At 33.0% G+C, this 23,599-nt stretch overlaps 1 protein-coding gene and 1 long non-coding RNA gene across 2 annotated transcripts; one reads left to right on the top strand and one right to left on the bottom strand.

The window, feature by feature from the left end:
* Positions 1-11,978: 11,978 nt before the first annotated feature.
* On the bottom strand, positions 11,979-12,896 carry LOC18042106. The gene is made up of 2 exons (XR_002905542.1): positions 12,542-12,896; positions 11,979-12,192 (listed from the first exon to the last, which is right to left on the bottom strand). It is a non-coding gene; the product is annotated as an uncharacterized LOC18042106 (long non-coding RNA).
* A 2,307-nt stretch (positions 12,897-15,203) lies between these two features.
* Positions 15,204-18,559, top strand: LOC112098174 (putative disease resistance protein RGA3). Its single transcript, XM_024183816.1, has 2 exons — positions 15,204-18,345; positions 18,436-18,559. Exon 1 carries the CDS (start codon positions 15,390-15,392, stop codon positions 18,291-18,293), a length of 2,904 nt encoding a protein of 967 aa, XP_024039584.1. The 5' UTR covers positions 15,204-15,389; the 3' UTR covers positions 18,294-18,345; positions 18,436-18,559.
* The last annotated feature ends 5,040 nt before the right edge of the window (positions 18,560-23,599 follow it).

Raw genomic sequence — 23,599 nt, 5'->3', positions numbered from 1 at the left:
TGATAAGGTTCTGAGGACCGTACGTCGTATTGAGAAAATCACTGAACTAAAGCTCTGGTGGCTAGGGATGGGCGCGGTTCGGTTCGGGTTTTTACTAAACTTTTCATTATCGTTTGATTACAATTATTTTAAAATTATAATCGCGATTAATCGAATTATCGAAATAATCAAATACTCGATTAATTGAAATAATTCGATTCGGTTCGGTTCGATTATTTCGATTATAGGCCTATTGGGCCTATTTTGGATTTTTTTAAATTTAAAACCTTAAATTAATAAATCTACCACAAACATAAAAAGTTAACAAACAAAAAATCACAATATGTCTCAAAGTATTTTTCTTTTTTTCACATCATCAACCTCCACCTCTTGCACTTCCTCCTCATCATAGTTTTCCATTCTACAACAACAAATCAATACAACAGAAGCAACAAATAAAAAATCTTGGGGATTACAAATAAAAAATATTATGACATTCCAACACTGGCCTGGCTGATGGCATGCAATTAAATTCAAATCATCCTCACCAATTATAATCATAAATTCGATCAGAAAATCAAGTGTCAAAATTAGTTTCATGAAGTCAATGTTTCAAGCTAAATACATCTCAATTGAAATCAAAACAACATTTTATTACCTCCAATTTTAATCTCAAACAAACTGATAAAAGGAATACAAAGTTTATTCAACAGTATTGTGCATTAACAAAGCATATGGATAAAAGGATTAAGAAATGGAGAAGAATTGCTGAGAATGCAAGTCTGGCTAATGGGCATCATTTATAGCATCATACATAATTTATTTATGCAAGTCTGCAAATTCTTATTGACGGGGCCCTTGGGATCCTCTTGGCTATTTTGGCTATAGCTTTTTTTTATCCTCTTGCATTTACCCCAAATTCGCCCCGCAGCCGATTCCCGAAAACGCCTGTTGATGGGCCCTTGGAGCTAACGAATGAATGGTACGCTATAGCCAAAATAGCTGGGATTAAGATATGCCGGGCTTATCAGATTCAGTAAAAATTCAATGCAATTTCTGGGATTCTCACGAATTTATATGGCCCCAATGATAACAAAATATTATAGCTATAGCTTTTTAAATTCATAAAACCTTGTTCTGCTGAGAGTTGTTGGTGACAGTGGCAGCAGCAGCAGCTGACAGCGGCTGCAGCACGTGGTAACAGTGGCGGAGACTCGGCGACGAGCAACAACGATGGGCAGCAGCGACGAGCAGCAGCGATAAGCAGCAGCGACGAGCAGTGGCGGCGACGAGCAACGGGGACGAGACTTCAGCGGCTGAAGGTCACGATTTCAGTTTCAGCTGAAGATCAGAACTCAGAAGTGGTCACGATTTAGGTTGATGATCAGAACTCAGAAGAAGTGGTCACAATTTAGTTTAGAGTGTTTAGACTTTATTCACTTTAGGGATTCCGGTTGTTATTCGGTTTATTTGATAATCGGTTCAGTTTTTTAATTTTTTTAAAATAAAAAATCGAACCGACTGGTTTTATAATTATTATATTACTTATTCGGTTTTTTAATTTTCCCAATGATCACGGCTGAACCATTTCCAATATTGTAGAACTTCTGGTACTTCCACACACACCATCCTCCTTCTGGTAGTCTTCGAGGATACAGCAAATGGTCCTCTCCGTCGCTCTGAGGGTCGAGTTCAACAAGTGAACGTATTGTAGCCTGCTCATTGCTCTGCAACAGTGCAAAATACAAGTCATGAATTTGATATGTATGTATGTCATAAAACCATTATAATTAGGATATATTCGTCTAACTGATTAATTTGTTGGGAAAGCAATATTTTCATTATTGTTTGTACACTTTTTCATCATGTGGTGGATTTTCGGTATCACCATCCGTGGATGTAGGCATATTAATTAATATGCCGAACCATATAAATTTTAATTTGTGCCTTGTTTGTATTTATCGTATTAATTAATTATCATAACCAAACCTTATAAAAGACCGTGATATTGGAATTTTGGTACTTGGGGTCATAATTTAAAGATAACAAACATACAAGGATTATAAAATAAAATTGGTGAATCGGCGGGCCTATAAAATTTATATAAAAAGGAGTCAAATTTAGTTGTTAGTTTGTGAGATGGCAAAATTTTCAACCAAAAGAAAATAAACAATTACCCACAAACTATTAAACATACCAGTAAATGTACCATTCATTGAATAAAACAAATTTCCAGTTACCTTCGCAAAACATTTTTATTATGATGTCATGAAGCTTAGAATATACATGCATCATCATGAGGTTTTTGAGGACCGTACGTCGTTTTGCTCACCAAATAAAATTTTTAATCGTAGCAAATAATCTTTCAACGAGGTGATTTTTATTTTTATTTTATTTTTTTAATAAAATGACTAACAGTATAATTCCACAACTGGTGTGTGCATCTTCCATCAAACTTTCCCTGCTCAATTCCATTCTCCATCAAACCGTTTTATTTTTTATTTTTAACTTTTTGCCATGAAAATTTTATTATTTTGAATATTAATATGTTTTTGTATTTGAAACAGTTATAAATTTTATTCTATATGTCAAATTTTAAGAATGAAATGAACTTAAATTACAAATGAATTTGATTTTATTTGAATTTTCTGTTAAATATCAAATTCAAATTTTCTTTTTTTTCTTATAGTTGAAAGTGTATTCTGTCAACCAAAAAAGAAAAATCAATTCCTTTTTCATGCTTGATTTCCAGTTATAACCAGACAACAGAATCTCGTTCCTCTCCTTAATTATTTCATTTGTTTCACCTTTTATTTCTCTATTCCTTTCCGTTTTCGAATCGATCTGATGGTAGATGCTTATTCATGAACATATCTCAGTGGTCATGATGGCATTTATAGAGTAAATGGGCATCAACAAAATGAATAATTACTTTTACTCCTTGAAAGAAAAAGAAGAAATGTAAAAATATCTTAACACTTTCATAAGTAGGTACTTGTCCATATTGCTATTTCTTATGCAAATTTTAAGAGAAGTAAAAAAAAATTGTTCCGAAATGGCAGATAAGTGTACACTCTACGAATGCACTGCAATCTCATTACGTCACAAACACAAGTTATGTTTATTTGGATATAATGTTAAGGTTTTCAAGGCATTTCAAAAAATTTATTTGGGGCTAGGTTGGTGAGTGAGGCTGCTTCGTAGGTCAAATTTTTTGCCTGCAGCATCGGACCACAGCAGTTGTTCTAGAGCAAGGTTTGAATGCTAAAGGTGTGAAAATTGGCACAAATATATGTGTCTTCGATTAATCCTAACAGTTCTGTTAAGTTTATGTTGCTTTTTCATTTGGTAGTCATTCGGCTGATCAAATTATGCTTATGTTAGCTGTGGCACATTAGCATCTTCTTCAACTCTATTTACTGGCTTTCAGTGGGGATGCATACTAATTTCTTTAAAACCAATTACACCAATCACAAGTCTACATTCATTTGGCTTTTAAGCTGGGTAATGTCTTTTCAGGGCTCACTTACTCAATCGGGAAGACTAATTTTTTTGAATTTGGTTAGCAGGTTGAATACAGTGACCATAATTAATATCCAATTTTGGTATGCAACATATGACAAGGTAGCTGGCAGTGGGTGTCTTTCTTTCCTTTTCTCAAAACTTTATCTTTTAAAGAGAAGAGTTGACACCTAGTAACTAGCCTTCTCAATACACATAAAATAGATACATAAAGCCAAGGAAGGTTGAACAACAGAGTAGAGTAAAAAGTGTATAGGAATACATAAAGATCTAAGCAAACAGATAACAGGAGATTTATTGGCCTTCATAGACAGGGGCTCTAAGGTGGGCTTCAACCCAGCTTTCATACGTTAATTATCTTATTTGGATTTTAAATTCTTTGGTTAGTTAATTACTTTTTCCCATTGCTCTGTACCCTTCATATTCTGATGTTCAATTACAAATTCCTGAAACCACTGATTTGCTGATTTCCTGTGTGGATGGTAATTTTATATGTCTTAACTGATTTGCTGGTCATCCATGCATATGCTACGGATATTTTAAGGCAATATTTCTTAGCAGAGGAGTTACGTACATGAGGGCAGAGCAGAGCAGGAATGGGCTTATTTTTATTTGCGCTTGTATTCTAGGGGCTTATTGTGAGGAGACAGGTGGTGTTCTTTATATATATACACTTGTTTTCATCACACGTATAGTGGATACCAGCATCGCCACCTGTGGATATATCATGTAAATCTTTGTGCCTTGCGTGTGCTTTTTGTGTTGTTGATCCTTTCCTTATTGTTTGATTGATTGTATCAGCGGCTTAATTGGACATTGTTGCTTCTAGCTAGGAGTTATTGGGTTCACTTCAGTGCACCAAATTTTTTATAAAACAATTAGCAGTGGATAAATAGATAGAAGGAATAATATATCAAAGCTTGCATGAAGTGAGGTACTGAGTTATATTATTCATAGATAGTATCTGAGTTAAATTTTGTGTCCTTTATTTTTCTATGATTATTTGGTGCGTTTGATTTCGCATTCTGCGCACAACAAACAACACTGCAGGATTCAGGTATTAGTTCGTGTTCTGTTTTAGAAGAGCATCACATAAAGGAAACAGGAGAGGACTGCCCCAAGATATGCCACATTCCCAGCATCCTAATCAATCACCAATATGTCAAATTCGAACCTTGAGGATTTTTAAAACGAGTACCGTCACCATTGTTAAGTTCTAGTTAAATTGGAAGTTTATTTATTGCATATCTTGTAATAGGGATTAATTTATTAATTTCCTAATTTAGTGAGATTCCAATTTATTAGGAATATTTGTTTCCTAATTTAATTAAATGTCTATTTTAGCAAGTCAATTAATGGTGGGATTCTATTATTAGTGCATGAGATCTATTTAGAGCAAGAAGTTGGTTCAAACAAGAAGTCATTAAATGCTCTAGATATTTCTTCGGAGACAAGTAATGCAAGAAGATCATATTTATTCCTATTCAGATTCATAGGAATTATAAGAGGAAACAAACTCTTATTTGGAAAGTATCTAAGTTTTTTCAAACTTGCTATTTTGGTGAAACCCTATTGCCTATATAAATAGAGGTATTTCACAATTGAAGACAGGCACAACACAAAGTATAAAGTAGAGAAACAAAATTCGGCCTCCTCCCCAGAGAATCCGAATTTGGCGCACCATGTTGTGTTGATTTGTTTTATTATCTTCTTTTTATCTCTGTTGAGACTCTATGTCAATCTTGGATCACTAGACGTTGAAGAATTGAAGAATTGCTATTGATCACTTTGCAAAGTGCCTTGAGGATCGTGGATCAAGAGGGGTAGCAATTATTTAAGAGAAGCAGATTCAGTCTAAGGTTGAGTAAACTGTATGGTGATAAACTGTAAGTGAGAGTCTTAAGTTTGGTAAATCCATAAGTTGTAACATCTCAACTTAGTGATTGTTTTTCATCTTGGCGTGCCCACGTGGATGTAGGATTGATTAATACGAACCACGTAAAAATTTCTGTATAATTTATTTTCGGCATTTTATTGTGTTTTTGGAAAATTAATATTTTTTATGTGGATAAACAATAATTGTAAAGTAACTGTAAACAGTTGTGGTGAACAGAACCGTAAACAGTAACAATGAACAGCACTTCTGAAAAAATTAATTAAGTAATTAATTTTTAGTTTTTAATTGCTTACATCTATTTTTGATAGATCTAAATTCCTTTCAGTCATCACCTAAGGTAATTTCTTTCTCAATTACTAACCAAATAAAATTCCTACGGGTAAGTTTATTTTTGGCAGTAATTTCTCAACTACTACAGGTAATTTCTTTCTCCTCCTCCATTTTACTTTCCTATTATATATTTGTAATCCAATCTTCAAGTCGAAAATATAATATTTGTTTAACCATTTATGCGGGCTACAAGCACAAGTTTATGGGTTGAATTAAATGTCGGACTTGACTCTTGAGGAGTTTATGTCTCATGTGATACAAAAAATATAAACAAGGTGTATGTTTGTACATTATAGTGTTTTTTTTATCCGCATCTTTGAATTATTGCTGATTATTAGGACATAATTTATGTAACAGATTTTCAGGGCGCATGTGTAAAATTTTTTTCTCTAGCAGATCCAGAGTGGCGCCAGGCCTGCTACTTGCGCCACCGTACGAGTACTTAATCGTGATGAGGCCTAAACATTGTAGGAGCCCAAGCTTTCTTGTTATATGCTGAAGCTGTTGAATGAAAAAGGAAAAAAATAAAATAAAAGGATTAGATAGCTAGTCTGATATATCTATGTGATGACGGAGACAGATATTGGTGAGCTTTACTGAGAGAATTCCATTTAATTCTCCATTTCCTAGAAATGGAAATAAAAATTAATCTTAATGTTGGTTATTCTTTTCGATCAATCTCATCAGTTAGAGCTAGAATTGCAAAAGAAAGAGACTTCAACATTTTGGTTTAATGTTTGTTTGACCATTTCGGATAACAGAGGATCGAGCTTTTACTTTAATTGACGCGCAGGGGCTCCATATAAGGACCTGGGTTGATTTGGTTATTTCTGCTACAATACTTTTGGTAAGCTAACTCAGAAATTGAGTAAATTGTGGATCAAATTTTATGTTATGTTAATGTCCAGAGTATGCAACATTTTAATCTGTAATATCTTAAACACTCATTAGATATCTAATTACATCGTCTACTATATACACACACGATGGTCATAAGTGGGTTAATTCCTCTGATTTCTGCACTGCACGAGACTTTCCATTTTCAAGCCAAGAACGGTATGTTTTGGGCTAGGTGAAGTGTCTTGCGATATGGAAGACGGGAAGAGGCCTACAGTATCAGAGGACAGGATTCAGGAATGGTGCAATAAGGAATCGAATTGGTTAGTTATTCAGCCATTTTGTAGGCATAAGCGCAACTTTATGTGATTACGTCATCGAATGTCGGTCTTGATAACTCTATAGATTAATGTCGGAGCTAGGTTGGTGAGAAAGGCTGCTTCAGTGGTTGTTAAAGAAGCTCATTGTACAGAAAGGAAGAAGACGCTCGAGCTGAGGAAAACCAACAAGTTGGTGACGTCAGATGATTAAGCGGAATAACAGCTCAGTTGCCACCTCAGCATAAGTAGTTAAAAGTTTGTTATGACTTACTCTGTATCTATTGAGCTGTAGTTAAGCATGTGTAGTATGTTCTGAGTTAGTTATAGTAATGCTAAAGCATCGAATATAAATTGAATGTAATTGTAACATTTTTCATTAAGTGAAATAAAGGCAAGAATTCCGGAAAGTTCTCTGAAAATTTTGTTGAGATATTTTCTCAGTAACCAAACAACATTTTTCTTAAATTCTTTCAATGATCAAGTGTTTGAATGCTAAAGGTGCGAATATTGGTAGCATCATGCTACTAACATGCATATGAATATATAATTGTCAAGAGTTATTATATCTTGAATTTACGGACTTGATATCCAATTGCTCTACTTTTAAAACTAGGAATTATTAATTACTTACTTGATAGATATGTTAAGTCTGCGACAGAATACTTCTATATGACACCTTTTTTTATTTTGGGCATACTGATATTTTCTTCTGATGTATAAATTCAATCCAAGATTGTCCTGTGGAATCGAAGACGCACGGGAAGACAAAGAGTCCTGAGATGAAAGCGATCAGAGGAATCAAATTGGTTGGTTAATTACGTTTTCCTATTGCTTTCTACTCTTCATTTTTTGACAAATTTCAAAATGCGCAGGTATTTTTGGTAATTTCCATATTTTAAAACTAATATCTTTTATGATGGGCTGTTAGAGATTCAGGTTTCATGTAGGTTCCAAGATGTAAGGTCCTATGATGACGCAGGGCAAGGGAAGCTGACGTGAAAGGGTATCATAAGTGGCATCATAAATTGGCCGGGTACGGCAGCAGATTTTGTTATGCCAGATGTCACGTGGAGCATGTGATTCCAATCAGGCGCTTTCTTGAACAGCAAGAAAGCAGAGTTCTTAAGGGAGCTTGAGAGGCTTGGGCGACTTGAACTAGACCTCGAGAGGAATAGTGTCAGGGCTCTTGTAACTTCTGGAAAAGAGAGTTTCCTTGTAAATTCCTTGGTCAATTAATAAAGCATGCATGCATGTAGCCAAGTGTCTGTCTTCGTGGACGTGGGCTTAGAGAAACTCAACCATGTAAAATAATAGTGTTAATTATTTCTCCTCTTGTGTGTGCTCTTGACTAGTTTGCTCTGTATGTTAACTTTCATTAACGTTCTTAGCGTTTCTTTCTTTGTTCCGCACTTGAGTTGAGTTAGAATACTGTCCTCGAAACAGTTTTTTTGGTCAAAGCGGAAGGGATCCTCCCACATCCAATTGAGTCGTTACTTACTAAGACTAGACAATACAGCGTAAGTTTATAGTAATAAAATTGAGAACGTGTTATATACGTTTTAGATAAATTATAAAATAACTTTAGAATAAATTATACAACAAATCAGAACAATTAGAAAAGCGGGTGAGTCAAGTTTAACTCTCTCTTTTACTGGCATCTACTTTTTGGATTGAAAAATCATAATTCAAAACGAAAATGATTGATGATGTTTACTTACTTAAATATAGATAGAAATGGGAATGAAACATATAGGGCTCGTGTTTTTGGGAATTAAAGAACATAAACTTGATTTCTATGAGGGGATAGGAAATTAAGTTTCTATTCCTTGAACTCTCTATTTTACCACCTTATAAATTTCATAATTTTACTTTTGTCCTCAAATAAATTATTATTATTATTTATTTGTTGTGGTTAATAATACAATAATAAATCAGAGGTAATAGTTAATGATAATAACTTAACAAAAAATAATAATAATATAAATTAATTAATAGTAATAGTAATAATAATTAAAACATAACTTCATCTACAATAGTAAACTCAAACTTTTAATTTCTATAGTATGAATATATACACACACGAGTTGAAGTGACATTTATTAATGAAGAGTAAAATGAAAAGAATTAATTAAAGAAATTCAAAAAGATGATTCGAAGATGATATGTTAGAGTTTGTTCGACATTATTTTTCTATCCTATATTATGTACACACACGAGTTGAAGTGACATTTATTATTGAAGAGTAAAATGAAAAGAATTAATTAAAGAAATTCAAAATGATGATGTGAAGATGATAAGTTAAGAGTCTGTTCGATGTTATTTCTCTAGACTATATTTTCATTTTTTGTTTTTAGAATCTAGCTGGAGTACACGGTCAGTGAACCCGAATAAAAAAATTATAAAGTAAATAAAATAGATTCAACTTTATAGTAATAAAATTGAGAGCGTATTATATACGTTATAAATAAATTATAAAATAAACTTTAAAACAAATTATAAAATAAATTTCTAAGCATTTCTCAAAACTTTAACATCTCCCTAAGCCAACTAAAGGCTACAGCTCCCAAACTCCTTTACATCCCATAATATGTAATTATAAAATAAAACTTCATAATATAATGAATATAAATTTTAAATAATAATTTTAATAAAATTATTAAAAATATAATAAATTTTTTATTATACAGCTGAAAAATTATATAAATATATATTTTAAGTTACAACAACTAATGTTAACCAAACACTTTAATATTATAACTTTTAACTTACAACTATCTAATTTAAATACTTTTACCACATAATTCACGTTTAATTTTTAATTTTACTTTCATCCCTAGGCCCCCACCATTGTCTCCCACTATGAATAATGAAAAAAAGAAAAAGAAAAAGAGACGGTCTCTTTTTATCCCTAAAAAAAAAAGTTGGCTAATTAGAAAAAGCACGTCTCAAGATTTACTTGGTGTATATCGTCTGCAATGATGATCGTAAGTGTGTTCCTTTTTCTTTTCATCTCTCATCAAACCAATGTGTGATTTTTTTGTTTTTTGTTTTAAATATGTCGAACAAAGACTATTGATTTGTTAATTGGGCATGCCAACTGAGATTTTTAAAACAATAATTGGAAGATATCGGCAGTTCTAAGTATCTTCTAACAAAACTAAAAAGTTACACTAAATGAATAAAGTTTTTAGTGGGTGGGTTGTGGGGAGGAAAAAAATGATGAAGATCCATCTTTTAATGAGTATCTTCCAGGTTTGAAAATTATTGTTGGTTGGTTTTGTTCAAAAGAAAATTATTAATTTGAGCTGCAGGCTACTTCCAGGAATCTTCATGCAATATTGCAGTACCTGTAAGTTATCATTGTGCTCTGTCAAAAAGAAATTCAAGTGTTCACATGCTGCAATCGTAAGGCAGTTTCCCATTCACATGTTTCACCCGACATTCTCATATCATTTGTGGAAGAAAATTCCCTTTGTGGGGTATAAATTCCAGGGTAAGCTTATGTTACATTTGGTGTAAGTAACATAAGTGAGGTGATCAATTGACTCACATAAGAGAAGCACGTGTCAGTAAGGGGCAGTATGAAAAACATGTTGAAACCAGTTGCAAAATGTGTCAACGGTAGAGTCAATCCTATCCATTCCTGATAATAGCCGGTTGAAGATTAGATAAGCATATCACTGAAAATTTCGAAAAGAAAAAGAAAATTTGAAATTAAAAAAAAAATTATATGGCTTTCAACACTTTAGAATCCATAATCTCATTATCCGTTTATTGAAGGAAGCAATAGCTCCCCTCTGAAACTTAATCTGTGAAATATTCAAACAATTTTATAACGGAAATTATTGAATAAAAGCTGAAAAAATGGGGGAAAAAACAAATTATTTCAGAGTTCTGCCTACTATTACTACATAGAGAAATGACGGGGAGCTACGGTTTCAGATGTGAGGGAGTGTTTCGAAAATTTTATAATTTGTTTCGTTATTCGATTTTTTTTTTATTATTATTATTAGAGTAAAGAAATGTAATTTATGTGAGGGTAGTGTATATATGTGATATAAAACTTGATTACCCATGTTTGATTTCTTGACTGTACCGGATACCTCAGGTTGCAGTTAAATCGCCTTCCATATGTATGATGAAATGACTCTTAGACATAGCAGCTGCCCCTGTTTCTCTACTTTTTATCATATGCTTATCATGCATGGTTTGGTTTTTGTTACCGAAATATGATCGCAATTGCAATTGCGCTTCCTTAAGAGAGAAATGGTATCGTGCTTTCCCTAAGAGAGAAATGGTGTATTAATTATGAAATACATGTTCTTGTTTCAGTAACCAATTACTGTTGCTTGTTATTTCAATAAGCTGCAACGGCTTGCTTTTCGTTCATCCCCATGAGCTTCCTCAATACATACTTTTTTTTTTGTCTTAACCACGAGGTATTCTGGGGAGGGCCCCAACTGTGGAAGGCACCTTTAAGTCCGTACCACAGCTCAAATTAGAAGTCTCCGCTCGAACCGGGAGGCACAGGTTCTCCTAACAAAGGCGATTTTCTTGCGACTCAAACTGAGGAGCAAACTCAGTCAAGCCACTTAAGGAGGACTCCATTGCCAGTGGAGCCAACACTTTATTGGTTCCTCGATACATACTTTGATTGTTCTTGTGATAGCAAATTCACGGATCGTGATTTTTGCTCATCTATTACCACAACATATGGTGCACAAATGGGAAAAGGTCGAGAAACTAGATTCCATGTAGAGAGAATCCTCTCACACAAACTTCAGGCCAACAAAAATAATGTTATAGAAAAGATGTTAGAAAATAATTTTTACATGAAACTAATTCCAAACAAAATACATTAACCCAGTTATTTGTATATTTAGGGATGGCCTTGCCCATAACTAGTGCCTAAAATGGTTGTGTTATTGTATTGCACATGCGTAGATATACCAGGTTCATTTTCGGTATGGAATTAATATATCAACCTTAAGCAATAACCATTAAGGCATTAACTACCAAATTCATTGATCACGCAGACAGAATCATGAAAAACGTAGAGGAACGGAAGAAATTCTAAGACAGGCACTGGTAACATTCAAAAACAAAATGTAACAATAACACAAGTGAGAAATCCAGGTTCAACTGCTGATATCATCTCAACTCTCTTAACTTAATTAAGACTAAAAATAAGAACACAAGGCAAGACTAGAAATTCCAGTATGGAGTTTCAATAAACAAAAATTTAAGCAGCACCAGCACCCCTGTATCTTCTTTATGTAGAATTCCAGCTCTTTCTCCAAGATGTATCTGTCGGAAATGAAAAAGCCCATCAATGCAAGAAAAAAGAAAGCAAATATTACCATTATACTGTCTTGTTCTCCTGTATCTATCCAATAACTACCATGGAAATAAACAAAAACAAGGAACAACTTTGATGGTCTCCAAAGCAAATCTTAAGGTGTTTAATGCCATAAAAAAAAAAAGGACTTCTACCAATTGTCCAATACCCATTACGAGGCAAGGGAAAGGAACGGATATATATATCCAGCCTCAACAACATGAAAGTCCAGGTATGATGGTGTATGTTGAATACTTCCATTTTTAGGGCCTTACAGCAAATCTTGAAAACTAAAAAGCAATAAAAGGGGTCACATACCCATCAGCACGTCCACAGTGGCTAGGCGGAGATGAGAGGCAAGCTAACAAACGACCACTAGCAAACTGCTCTTCAATATGTGGGTCAAGCGTGCGATCTTTTTTACGCTTCTCAAGCTTTCTCAAGACATGGTTTCTCTTCTTTGCCTCATCAGTGGCAGAAGCCTCACCATCCAGTGAAACAAGACAAGTTAAATATTTAAGTAGTAATCTCGCAATCAATTTGTGAATCTGCAAAATTGAACAAGGAAATTGATAACATCGTTTGGTGCTACTCTTATTTTCCCCTCTTTGAAAACTTAATTACTGTACTTTTTGCCTCTTGAATTTTTTGCGTACCCAGAGCATCCGCTCATAATTCTTCTTTTCCCTCTATAATTTCATTATCGAATAACCCCTTAAGTACATAATTCCAAAACCGTATTGGCAGGTTGCCCATCCTTTATTATAATAATCATTTTACCACCTATACCTGTAACTGATTTTGTGTTAAATTTCTTTACAGCCGTTGGATCTAAAAATTGACAAATCCAACTATCCATTTTGTCGGGCCGTTACTTGCAGCAAATGTAACATAAGCGCTGCCTAAATTTCCATTACCTGTAACAACATATTTATATGCCGTGAAAAAGAAAAAAAAAAGTTGTCTTTTTTGAGCATTACAATTTTGACTTTCTCTTTTCATTTTTTAATATCTATGACACGTTATTACAAATTGATTTTTTTTAAAAAAAATTCTATTAAATTTCAAAATGATTAGAAATAGAAGAATATGTAAATATCCATCTCTGGATAGATCAATTTATGCATAATAAATAAGAAATAAGTAACTATGATTTGTTGTTTATTATTATTGCAAAACTAATAGTAAAGATTATTTGATTTTTCATCACTTCACAGTCAAACAATGTTTAACGTATTTGTAATTTCAGTAAGTCATCTGCAAGCAATTAATAACGGGTGAAAAGAATTCTGTTACCGAATTATTTATACAATCATTAAATTTTTACACATGGTGTTCTTTTAATAAATTATTTATCAGGTCGTGGGCTTAATAAATTAATAACTATGATTGGATTTGACCAGTAAGTATTTAGAAAGATAATAATAACAATAACTTATTTTGAAATGAAATATTTGTAAATTGGAGCTTTGCTTGCAGCATAAGAATTGGAAGAATGTGGCAGCACTTTCACGACATTATTAGCTCCTTCATTTCTTTCAGAATTAATTACTTCTGCGATAAAAGTCATTAGAAAAAGACAGTAGAATAATTGGACATAAAAGCACACGCGTCAAGATTTACTTGGTGGAGTGGTTGGTTGTGTTCATCCCTTAATTGGCCACCGATGTCTGCCACTACGTATATGAATAGTGAAAAGAGATAAAGCCCGGGTTGCCATGTGCTGTGTCCCGCACAATCGTTTTAAAATAAGATTTTGTTAAATAATTTATAGTTCCTTTAAAATTCATGCAGTAGATCTAGATCCCACCACTTATATATATATATTCAAATTGATTAATTAAATGAATAGATTATGCATTAGATTGTGTGATCGATCAGAGGATTACTGGAATGGTGCAAGAGAGACTAGAGAGTTAATAATCAAAATTGTTTGGCTTAATTAAGCTTTCTCATCGTTGTTTCATTTAGTACTCTTCATTAATTTCCCAATAATGTTTCAGTTATAACAAAGTCGTTATGACTAAAATTATGTCATGTCAAACTGATTTGTTGGACATGTTGTTATTGAGATATTTAAAACAATATTATTGTTTAAACTTTAGCCTTCTACACGGAATAATTAGAAATACAGATGCATGGGTCCATGAATTATTATAACTTTGATGGTATTCACGTGTTGCAATTATATGGTTGTTCACAATGACAATCAACCCATCATTTCTCATATTTAGATGCCATGAATAGAGCAAACAAAAGGTTTTGTCTTTTTTCCGCATTACATTTTTGACTTTTTATTTTCATTTTTTAATATTTATGTCACTTTATTACAATTTGATTTTTTTTTAAAGTTCATATTATATTTTGAAATGATTAGAAATAGAAAAATATGCGAATATCCAGCTCTAGATTGATCATTTTATACATAATGAGAAATAAGTGATGATGAATTGTTATCTATTTTTGTTGAAAAACAAGTTGAACAGATTATTTGATTTTTCACACTTCACAAGCAAAGTTAGAGATTAAACTCTAAACTCCCACTATCAGACATCTGCTAAAATGACAAAACTAAAATAAAGTGGTTTGATATGAATCTTAAAATATTATGTGGCAGCGTTTTCCTAGTTTATTAGTATGTTCATTCTTTCCTTTCAACTAATTATGCAAACGAGTCAAATTTAAAAAAAAAAAGAAGAAGAAGGAAATAAGAAAGAGATGGTCAAGGTATTTCTAAGCTAATAATACACATATAAAGCAAATATTTCCAAATCTCAATATGACGACACGATCACAAATATTATCCAACAACTTGTTCAATTATTTAAAAAGTGATCAGGGAAAACTTTGTCAGTTTCATATATCGCGTGAATCGCCGATGTAGGACCTAACAATATATTATTTCCTGTCCATAACTGTACGTCATTTTCACTCTTTGCTGGTATTAAAAAAAAAAAAAGTAATAATAATAACAGTAGCTTCTTTCACAAGGGGCTGAAATGAAATATTTCTAAATTAGAATTTTGCTTGCAGTACTATAAGAATTGAAAGAATACGGCAACATTTTCACCACTTTATCAGCTCCTTCATTTCTTTCAGCATTAGCTACTTACTTTTGCAACAATTCACCATCAATTTCTTCTCTCTCTCTTTTTTCTTTTTCACCATGGTTGATGCGATCCTTTCCCCTATCTTGGAGCAGCTGACTTCAATGGCTGTTGAAGAGGCGAAGGAACAAGTGAGGCTAGTAACGGGTGTCGGAAAGGAAGCGAAGAAGCTGACCAGCAATCTCCGAGCCATTCGAGCTGTGCTCCATGATGCTGAGAAAAGGCAAGTGAAGGAGGAAACTGTCAGACTCTGGCTCGATCAACTCAGAGACGCATGTTACGACATGGAAGACGTGTTGGGTGAGTGGAACACTGCAAGGCTCAAACTGCAAATCGACGGAGTGGATGATCACGAGAATGATGCTCTCGTTCCTAACAAGAAGGTATGTTCCTTCTTTCCTACTGCATCTTGCTTTGCCTGCAAACCACTTGTCTTACGTCGTGACATTGCTCTGAAGATAAAAGAAATCAACGAAACTCTTGATGATATTGCCAAACAGAAAGACATATTTGGTTTTGTTGTGAATGTTACTAATGAGAGAGCGGATCAACGAGTGCCAAGCATCTCCTCAATTGATGAGTCCGAGATATTTGGTAGAGAAAAAGAGAAGAACGAACTCGTTAATAGGTTGTTATGTGAGAGTAGTAAAGAACAGAAAGGCCCCTCTATCATCTCACTTGTTGGGATGGGGGGCATAGGCAAAACAACTCTTGCTCAATTTGCCTACAACAACGGTGATGTTGAAAGAAATTTTGACAAAAGAACATGGGTCTGTGTGTCAGAGCCATTTGATGAGTTCAGGATCGCCAGAGCAATCATTGAGTCTCTAAAGCCAGGTTCTGCCAAAGACCTTGTAGAGTTTCAATCTCTCATGCAACATATTCAAGAATGTGTTGCCGGGAAGAAATTTCTTCTTGTCTTAGACGACGTGTGGAATGAAGATTACTATAACTGGGAACCATTCTACAAATGTTTAAAGAATGGTCTCCATGGAAGTAAAATTTTAATTACCACACGTAAAGAAACAGTTGCCCGTATTATGGGATCAACTCATGTTATCTCTGTCAATGTATTGTCTGAAATGGAATGCTGGTCGGTGTTTCAGTCGTTGGCAATTTCTGGTAAGACCATAGGAAAATGTGAAAATTTAGAAAAAATTGGTAGAGAAATTGTAAAAAAGTGCAAGGGCTTACCTTTAGCTGCAAAGACAATTGCTAGTCTCTTGCGGTCTAAAAACACTGAAAAAGAATGGCAAAATATCTTAGAGAGTGAGATATGGGAACTAGAAGCAATTGAGAAAGGCCTTTTAGCCCCTCTATTGTTGAGTTACAAAGAATTACCCTCCAAGGTAAAGTGTTGTTTCTCATATTGTGCCGTCTTTCCGAAAGACTATGAAATACGGAAGCATAAGTTAATTGAACTATGGATGGCACAAGGTTATCTTAGTGAGAAAGGAGGCAACGAGATGGAGGATATTGGTGATGAGTATTTCAACATCTTAGCTAACCGTTCATTCTTTCAGGATTTTGACAAAGGTGATGATGGTGAAATCTCTAATTGCAAAATGCACGATATCGTGCACGACTTTGCCCAATATTTATGTAGTAATAAATGTTTAACAGTAGAAATTCATAGTGGTGAAGAGTTAGCTATTAGCTCTTTTGGGGAGAAAAAAATCCTTCATTTACTGTTAACTCTACGTAGGGGGGCTTCGGTTCCGATCTCCATTTGGGGTAATGTTAAAGGATTGCGAGGATTGCGTAGCCTCTTAGTTAAAAGTGATGAATATTCATGGTCTAGTGAAGTCCTGCCTCAATTATTTGATAAATTAACTTGTTTAAGGGCATTAAAATTAAAGGCGGGTGATAGGCAGTCAAGTGTGAATGACATCAAGGAAATTCCAACAAATATAGAAAAATTGTTACATTTGAAATACCTTAATTTGAAAGGTCAAAAGAAGATAGAAAAATTACCCGAGACGTTGTGTGAGTTATATAATTTAGAACGTTTAAATGTTGATGAATGTGAAAATCTTAGAGAATTACCTCGAGGGATTGGGAAGTTAAGAAAGCTGATGTATTTACACAATGAAGACACTGATTGTTTAAGATACTTGCCGGTAGGGATTGGGGAATTAATCAGTCTTCGGGATGTGACAAAGTTTGTTGTGGGGGGAGGGTATGATAGAGCATGTAGCCTTGGGTCTCTTAAAAAGCTTAACCTCCTTCGACAATGTAGTATACGTGGGCTGGGTGGTGTGTCAGATGCGGGGGAGGCTAGAAGGGCTGAACTTGAGAAAAAGAAATATCTCGTTGAGTTGGAACTTTATTTTGATCATTTAAGAGATGGAGATGAAGAACTAGCTGGGAGGAGGGAGAATGAGGAGGATGAAGATGAACGGCTTCTTGAAGCCTTGGGACCACCTCCTAATTTAAAGAAATTACGGATAAATGGATACAGAGGGAGGAGGAATGTTGTCCCCATAAATTGGTTCATGTCGTTAACCAACTTAAAGGATTTATCTCTCTTCTGGTGGAGAAATTGCGAGCATTTGCCTCCTTTGGGAAAATTGCCATCCCTTGAAGGTCTTCTTATTGGCGGAATGTTGGGTGTGAAAAGAGTGGGTAACGAATTTCTGGGGGTAGAAAGTGATACGGATGGCTCCTCAGTTATTGCCTTTCCCAAATTGAAAGAGCTGGAATTTCGTTTTATAAAAGAATTGGAAGAGTGGGATTTCGGGACTGCAATGAAGGGAGAAATCATAATCATGCCGCGTCTTTCTAGGTTGACTATTTTGAGATGCCCTAAATTAAAAGCACTGCCCGATCACCTTCTTCAGAAGTCAACGCTCCAGAATTTGGAGATTTTTGGGGAATGTCCTATTTTACAAGAACGTTACAGAGAGGAGACAGGAGACGACTGGCCTAAGATACGCCACATTCCCAAAATCTCCATTGCCTGAAAGCGCGCGGCTGCAATTAGTCAATTACAATCACCCACGGCCACCGCGACGGGTAATTTATTTCTAGATCTCCTGCATGCATTGCGTGTCTCACTCTATTTTAATTAAAATTAATTAGTAGTTATTTTTTAATCCATTTTAGAAACGAATGGTGAACAGAGGAGGGGGAATTCAGCAGGGATATATATATGTAATGGTGCTAATAACTCTGGTTAGTAATTATAATTTGTATACGCTTTCCTTCTCGTTTGCTCTCTCTCTACTCTTCTTCATTAATTTAAAATTAGATATATTTGTGTAACTGATTCATTTGTTTTTTTTTTTGGGGAAAGCGATATTTTTCAGCGTCGCAAATCAGGAATTGGGGGACGGGCGCGGCGCGTGCTTTTTTAATCTGTTATGTATGTTTTTAGTAATTCGGTTTGTTTTTTTGCGAGCCTTGTATTTGTAAAGAGAATGAATGAGGGAAAGCACAACACAGAGAGAGCTCTTGTGAGGCCAAACTGCTGGGGATTGATTGATTTTGAGTGTTGATTTTGGTGTTTCTTTTTTTTTTCTTTTTGGCGCACATGAGAGCTTATTGTTATTTATACACTTTTTCATTAATTAATATCATCATCCGTGGATGTAGGCATATTAATTAATATGTCGAACCATGTAAATTTTTTTACCTTGTGTTTGTTTATTGTGTTATTTGATTATCATAATCTAATCCTATAAAAGATGGTGAAATTTAAATTTTGATTTCGCATGGAGTCATAATTTAAAATATAACATGCCTACAATGATCATAACATTAAAAAAAATGGTGAATCGGTGGGTCTATAAAATTTACATAAAAATGAGTCAAATTCAGTTATTAGCTGTTAGATAGCAAAATTTTTAACCAAAACAAAATATTAAACATACCAGTAAATGTAACATTCATTGGATAAAACGAATTTCAAATTACCTTAGCAATACGTTTTTAATATGATGTCATGAAGCTTAGAATATACAAGCATCATGATAAGGTTTTGAGGACCGTACGTCGTATTGAGAAAATCACTGAAGTAAAACTCTGGTGGCTGATCAAATTATTTCCATTTTTTTTTATAAAATGATTGACGCCTGACGGTATAATTCCAAAACTAGCTAGTGTGCATCTTCTATCAAACTTTCCCTCCACAATTCCTTTCTCCATTAAAAACTTTTATTTTTTTTTCAAAATTGTTTCCAATGCAAAATTTTTATTATTTTGAATAGTAATATGCATTTGTATAAGTAACATTTATAATACGTATTTTTAAGTTAACAAAAAAAACTCAATTATTTTCTCCTGTTTGATTTCTAGTACTTACAACCAAACAATAAATTAGTATTAGTCCTTAAAAAAAAAGAAAGTCAAAAATATCTTGACACTTCTATAAGTGGGGAAATTATGCACATTTTTAGAGAAGTAAAGAACTTGTTTTAACCAGGAATAGAATCAATTATTGACAAAACGAGGAGGAAAGAAACTAAACCATTATTTGGAACCACTACAAAATTGAGTTTTTTTTTTTTTACAGAATAATTTTTGTCACAGACCATGTTACTGACATAATTTTATTCTATCAAAAAAGTCCTTGTAAGAATATAGTGACAGAAAAGGAAACAATATGTACATACAACACAAGAACCGCAAAACAAAGTCATTAAAAGTAGGGATGGCAATGGTATAGATATGGATTGGATCTACTTTGCTCCAAATCCAAATCCATAATAAAAATTAAGATCCGTATCTGCTCCAGATCCGTCATGAATCCATATTTTTCGCTTCATATCCAGATCCAAAAAAGAAATAAATATCTATATCTGCTCCAAATCCGAAAAAAAAAATTAAAATCCAAATCTGCTCTAGATCCGTCATGAATTCTAAAATTCAGTAATAAAAAAGTAATAATTTTTTAGATTGAAAATTGAAGGCTAAAATGTATTGATAACAAATAAATTATATAATTTTCTCAAAAATATAATAAATATTGTAGCTTATACTTTTACACCAAAACAACAAATAAGAAAGATAATAAAATATCATTCCGAAGTAATTGCAGGAGTAAGACCAATCTAATATTCTATTGTCTCCTTCATCATTCTAATATCCACGATACACCTACCATCATTCCTACAACATTAGATAATGACATATAAATTAAATATGATTTATATTCAGTCCTTTATTATTTTTATTATGACCATATTTGATTAAATATATGAATAACTATATTTCTTAAAAATTATTTGGCCAATATAATAAAATAAATTGCCAGGTTATATTACTTGACTTGCAATTTGAATATTGCATGTACATGCTTTGGGGCTGGCTGACCTTTAAATTTACAAAACTAACATTTAAGTTTTGAGAGTTTAAATGGATAGTAAATACTACTAATATGTTATGAATAAAATTTATTATCATTATAATTTCACAATTGTTAAGAAACATTTAAAATAAAATAAAATTAAAAGATGAGTGGATATGGATATGGATTTAGATATTAAGATAGATTTAGATCTGCTCTAGATCCGTCTTAGATCCGCACATGGATATCCAAATCCGATCCAAATCCATTTTAAACCGATTCAAATCCGATCCGATTGGATTTGGATCACATGAATCTTGGATCAGATCCAATCCATTGCCATCCCTAATTAAAAGTATGCACCAACCAAAAACAAGACATGAATATTTGTGAATCAATATAATCAAACTCAATTGGAAAACACAAACCCATCCTCAGACCCTCATATCAAAATGTCTCCCAACGGGGTCCGTCTACTCTATATAGACCATATTTGTGCAATCAATCAATATATCAAACTCAATTTTTCTTCAGATGTGTTAAGTGCATAACTTTCAACAGATTTGAGGAATGTAATCAGAACTTATAATATAAAATTAAAAAAAATTAATAACATGGGTTTACCTACTACTAGTTTAATTAATTAATTAGTCATTCAAATTCAAATCTTAATTTATTATTATTATTATTATTTTCATAACAACAATTTATAAGAAAGCACACTCTTGAAATGCATGCATCATATTAATAAGTTTTTTTTCCCCTTATAAAAACACTTTAAAATATTTTTGTGTATCTATTTTTAAGAAAGCACTCTTGGAACGCAGGCATCCTATTTTATCAATTTCTTTTTAAGAAATTTGGTGTAAAATGTATTCACTGTCGTTTCTTGTCTGTTTCCTAGCAAAACGGTCCCATTTAATTACTTGGGATAATACGTATTTTCATTGATATTAGGGTTTAAATTTTACATCTGTCACGTATAAGTGAACTCCAAGAAATAGAAAGAAATTCATCGAGAGTTCTATAGGAGTTCAAGCTTTTAATATTATATCAGATAAGATAAAAATTATTGAGAATTTGATAAAGATTATGAAGAGCCGACACAAGATTCATAGACACGTTGGAAAATTATTGGAAAATTTACCCATTTGACCACCTCCAAACTTTTAATATAAGAAAAAACCACACTATGTTATAATAATGTTCAAGGTTACATCTGAAAAAAGGGAATAACAGAAATTAAAAGTCACATACACATAGAACTATGTTTGTCAAAACGAACAATTAACATTTAAGATTAACTTCAGTTCTTATTAAACAAGATTAAGAAAAAAAAAAGAGAAAAAAAGGGATTTTGTACTTGAAAGATACATATGTGAAAATTTAACAATGAGAAAAAAATAGTAAAAAAATAAAATTCAAATAGAGGTGATCCAGGAAATTAATTCATTGGGGACAATATTATAATAAAAGAATTAGTGAAAATAATTGTTTAAAGTTTAATACTCATTGATATCAGTAAAAATATTCTTACACTTGTTCTCAATGCTTTTTCATATTTTAAAAATATTCAATAATAGTCTCATTATCATTATTTTATGAATTTTCGATGGAGTACAAAAAAAGAACTGTGTTATTAAGGGTGAGAACTGAGAAGTCAGAGCAGAGGACTATGTTTTTTCGATTGAGAGTGGTGAGCATGATTTGAGAGAGAGAAGAAAATCGTTTCGCTAATATTTTGAATTGTAACATATTAGTTCGCCCTGACTACAAAAGAAAATTTATAAAATTGATCCATTATTAAATTACTTTTATGAAATTGTCCCCACTGAAAAATAATTCCCAAACAATAACAACCCTCTACATCTGCTTCTTGGCTTTCTTCTCACACAATAGCAAATCATCAAATCCTCCCCTGAAGGATGGAGAAATTAAAAGAAATTAAAGCTTTAGTTAAGATATGTAAATGAGAAGTTGACATTAATACGAAATAATACTGCTGACAATCTTTATAACAGTTTCTGAAAATGTAATTTTTTTTTAAAAGGAAACAATTACATTTGCTCAAATTGAATCTAAAGCAGCCATGCTCAATACTAAAATCTCAACAGCTCACATAATCAGCAACAATGCTTGAACCTGAAGGCATAACCAAAATCTTAGCAAGTTGAATCCGCAGGCATGACAGAATATTGCATCAATATTAGCTATCATCATAGGTTGCTTGAGATGAAGTAGCATAATATGCGCTAATTTGAAAAATTAGCATCGAAACAGTCTCAATCATTTGTTTTATTCTTTATCAAAAACTGCATCTTGGAAAGAAATTGAAAAATATTATCAGGCTTATACTACGTGTTAAAGAAAAAAAAAATCTATTGAAGATAACACATGGCATTATAACAAACACTTGGTGTACAAATTTAAATTGGTACTTAAATTTTAACATTCATCAAATCTTGTAAAAATTGCAATCGAGACTAATTAAACAATCACAATAAGAAATATGTCACAGAGAATCTTGTAAATACAGTCAATATCGAAGACAATTACGCAAACAAGCCAATATTATTATTATTATTATTATTATTCATATACCATAATTTTTAATAAAAGTAAACAAAGACCGTAACTTATAATGTAGAAACCGTGAATAAATTTACAATAAGCAAAGAACAAAGTAAAGTAATGTCACATGAGAAACCAATGACGAAAGGCAATCAAGAGGAAAATGACAAACCTTGAGATGAAATTAGGCCTTGAGCGATCTGGACCTTTGCTGAAATTATACAAATATATATATATATATATATATAGTAGTTTTCTGGTCAGGGAATTTAAAGTACGGGAAAGTCCAGAAAAACTTTAAAATCACACGGCTTTAAAGGCTTACAGTTTTAAGCCTTTAAAACCATGCGGTTTTAAAGGTTTCCCGTACTTTCCTGCACTTTAAAATTCCTGACTTGAACATTTCTCTCT

This window comes from Citrus clementina, unplaced genomic scaffold (assembly GCF_000493195.1).
Source record: "Citrus clementina cultivar Clemenules unplaced genomic scaffold, Citrus_clementina_v1.0 scaffold_5, whole genome shotgun sequence".
Taxonomy (NCBI): Eukaryota; Viridiplantae; Streptophyta; class Magnoliopsida; order Sapindales; family Rutaceae; genus Citrus; species Citrus x clementina.
The sequence above is the reverse complement of the archived record's forward strand: the minus strand, read 5'-3'. Positions and strand labels throughout refer to the sequence as shown.

Bases quoted from the DNA above. Each gene is read 5' to 3' on its own strand.
- LOC112098174 (XM_024183816.1), top strand. From the start codon at position 15,390: ATGGTTGATGCGATCCTTTCCCCTATCTTGGAGCAGCTGACTTCAATG.